The sequence below is a fragment of the Cebus imitator genome, unplaced genomic scaffold (assembly GCF_001604975.1).
Source record: "Cebus imitator isolate Cc_AM_T3 unplaced genomic scaffold, Cebus_imitator-1.0 Scaffold385, whole genome shotgun sequence".
Taxonomy (NCBI): Eukaryota; Metazoa; Chordata; class Mammalia; order Primates; family Cebidae; genus Cebus; species Cebus imitator.
Window position 1 is genome coordinate 1,533,497 of NW_016107700.1, and position 1,606 is coordinate 1,535,102.

The 1,606-nt window shown below is 43.5% G+C and overlaps 1 protein-coding gene across 1 annotated transcript; it reads left to right on the forward strand.

Annotated features, from left to right (window-relative positions):
* The first annotated feature begins 309 nt into the window (after positions 1-309).
* On the forward strand, positions 310-1,330 carry LOC108288839 (heterogeneous nuclear ribonucleoprotein A1-like). Its single transcript, XM_017507955.2, has one exon. It carries the CDS (start codon positions 313-315, stop codon positions 1,324-1,326), a length of 1,014 nt encoding a protein of 337 aa, XP_017363444.1. The 5' UTR covers positions 310-312; the 3' UTR covers positions 1,327-1,330.
* The last annotated feature ends 276 nt before the right edge of the window (positions 1,331-1,606 follow it).

Genomic DNA, 1,606 nt, shown 5'->3' on the forward strand with positions numbered 1-1,606 from the left:
TACACAAGGATTCCAATTTCTCCACATCCTCACGAACACTTGTTATTTTCTGTGTGTTTTTTTAAATAGTAGCCATCCGTGAAATACAAATAAATAAAAACCAATAAGAAATAAGAAATATATTTCTGCCCAATTCATGAGACAGAGCTCCTAATACCCTTGTTGATAGGGGTGCTAGGATAACCTTTTGCTCTAATAGTTGGTCTTGACCTAGTTCCTGACACAAATCTCCTTAGACCTTTGTAATTTCCAAAGTGATAGAAGTGCCTGACACAGAGTTCCTAAATTACTTGAAATTCCCACTTTCTGCCCATGGACGCCGCCGAAGAAGCATTGTTAAAGTCTCTCTTCTCCCTGCGATCATGTCTTAAGTCAGAGTCTCCTAAAGAACCGGAACAGCTGAGGAAGCTCTTCATTGGAGGGTTGAGCTTTGAAACAACCGATGAGAGCCTGAGGAGCCATTTTGAGCAATGGGGAACGCTCACAGACTGTGTGATAATGAGAGATCCAAACACCAAGCACTCCAGGGGCTTTGGGTTCCTCACGTATGCAACTGTGGAGGAGGTGGATGCAGCCATGAATGCAAGGCCACACAAAGTGGATGGAAGAGTTGTGGAACCAGAGACAGCTGTCTCAAGAGAAGATTCTCAAAGACCAGGTGCCCAGTTAACTGTGAAAAAAATATTCGTTGGTGGCATTAAAGAAGACACTGAAGAACATCACCTAAGAGATTATTTTGAACAGTATGGAAAAATTGAAGTGATTGAAATCATGACTGACAGAGGGAGTGGCAAGAAAAGGGGCTTTGCCTTTGTAACCTTTGATGACCAGGACTCCATGGATAAGATGGTCATTCAGAAATACCATACTGTGAATGGCCACAACTGTGAAGTTAGGAAAGCCCTGTCAAAGCAAGAGATGGCTAGTGCTTTATCCAGCCAAAGAGGTCGAAGTGGTTCTGGAAACTTTGGTGGTGGTCATGGAGGTGGTTTCAGTGGGAATGACAACTTTGGTCATGGAGGAAACTTCAGTGGTCGTGGTGGCTTTGGTGGCAGCCATGGTGGTGGTGGATATGGTGGCAGTGGGGATGGCTATAATGGATTTGGTAATGACGGTGGCAATTTTGGAGGTGGTGGAAGCTACAATGATTTTGGTGGTTACAACAATCAGTCTTCAAATTTTGGACCCATGAAGGGAGGAAACTTTGGAGGCAGAAGTTCTGGCCCCTATGGTGGTGGCGGCCAATACTTTGCCAAACCACAAAACCAGGGTGGCTATGGCGGTTCCAGTAGCAGCAGTAGCTATGGCAGTGGCAGAAGATTTTGATTAGGAAACAAAGCTTAGCAGGAGAGGAGAGCCAGAGAAGTGACAGGGAAGCTACAGGTTACAACAGATTTGTGAACTCAGCAAAGCACAGTGGTGGCAGGGCCTAGCTGCTACAAACAAGACATGATTTAGACAAATACTCATGTGTATGGGCAAAAAACTCGAGGACTGTATTTGTGACTAATTGTATAACAGGTTATTTTAGTTTCTGTTCTGTGGAAAGTGTAAAGCATTCCAACAAAGGGTTTTAATGTAGATTTTTTTTCTTTTTCTTTTTTTT

Coding starts and splice junctions, on each gene's coding strand:
- LOC108288839 (XM_017507955.2), top strand. CDS start 313: ATGGACGCCGCCGAAGAAGCATTGTTAAAGTCTCTCTTCTCCCTGCGA.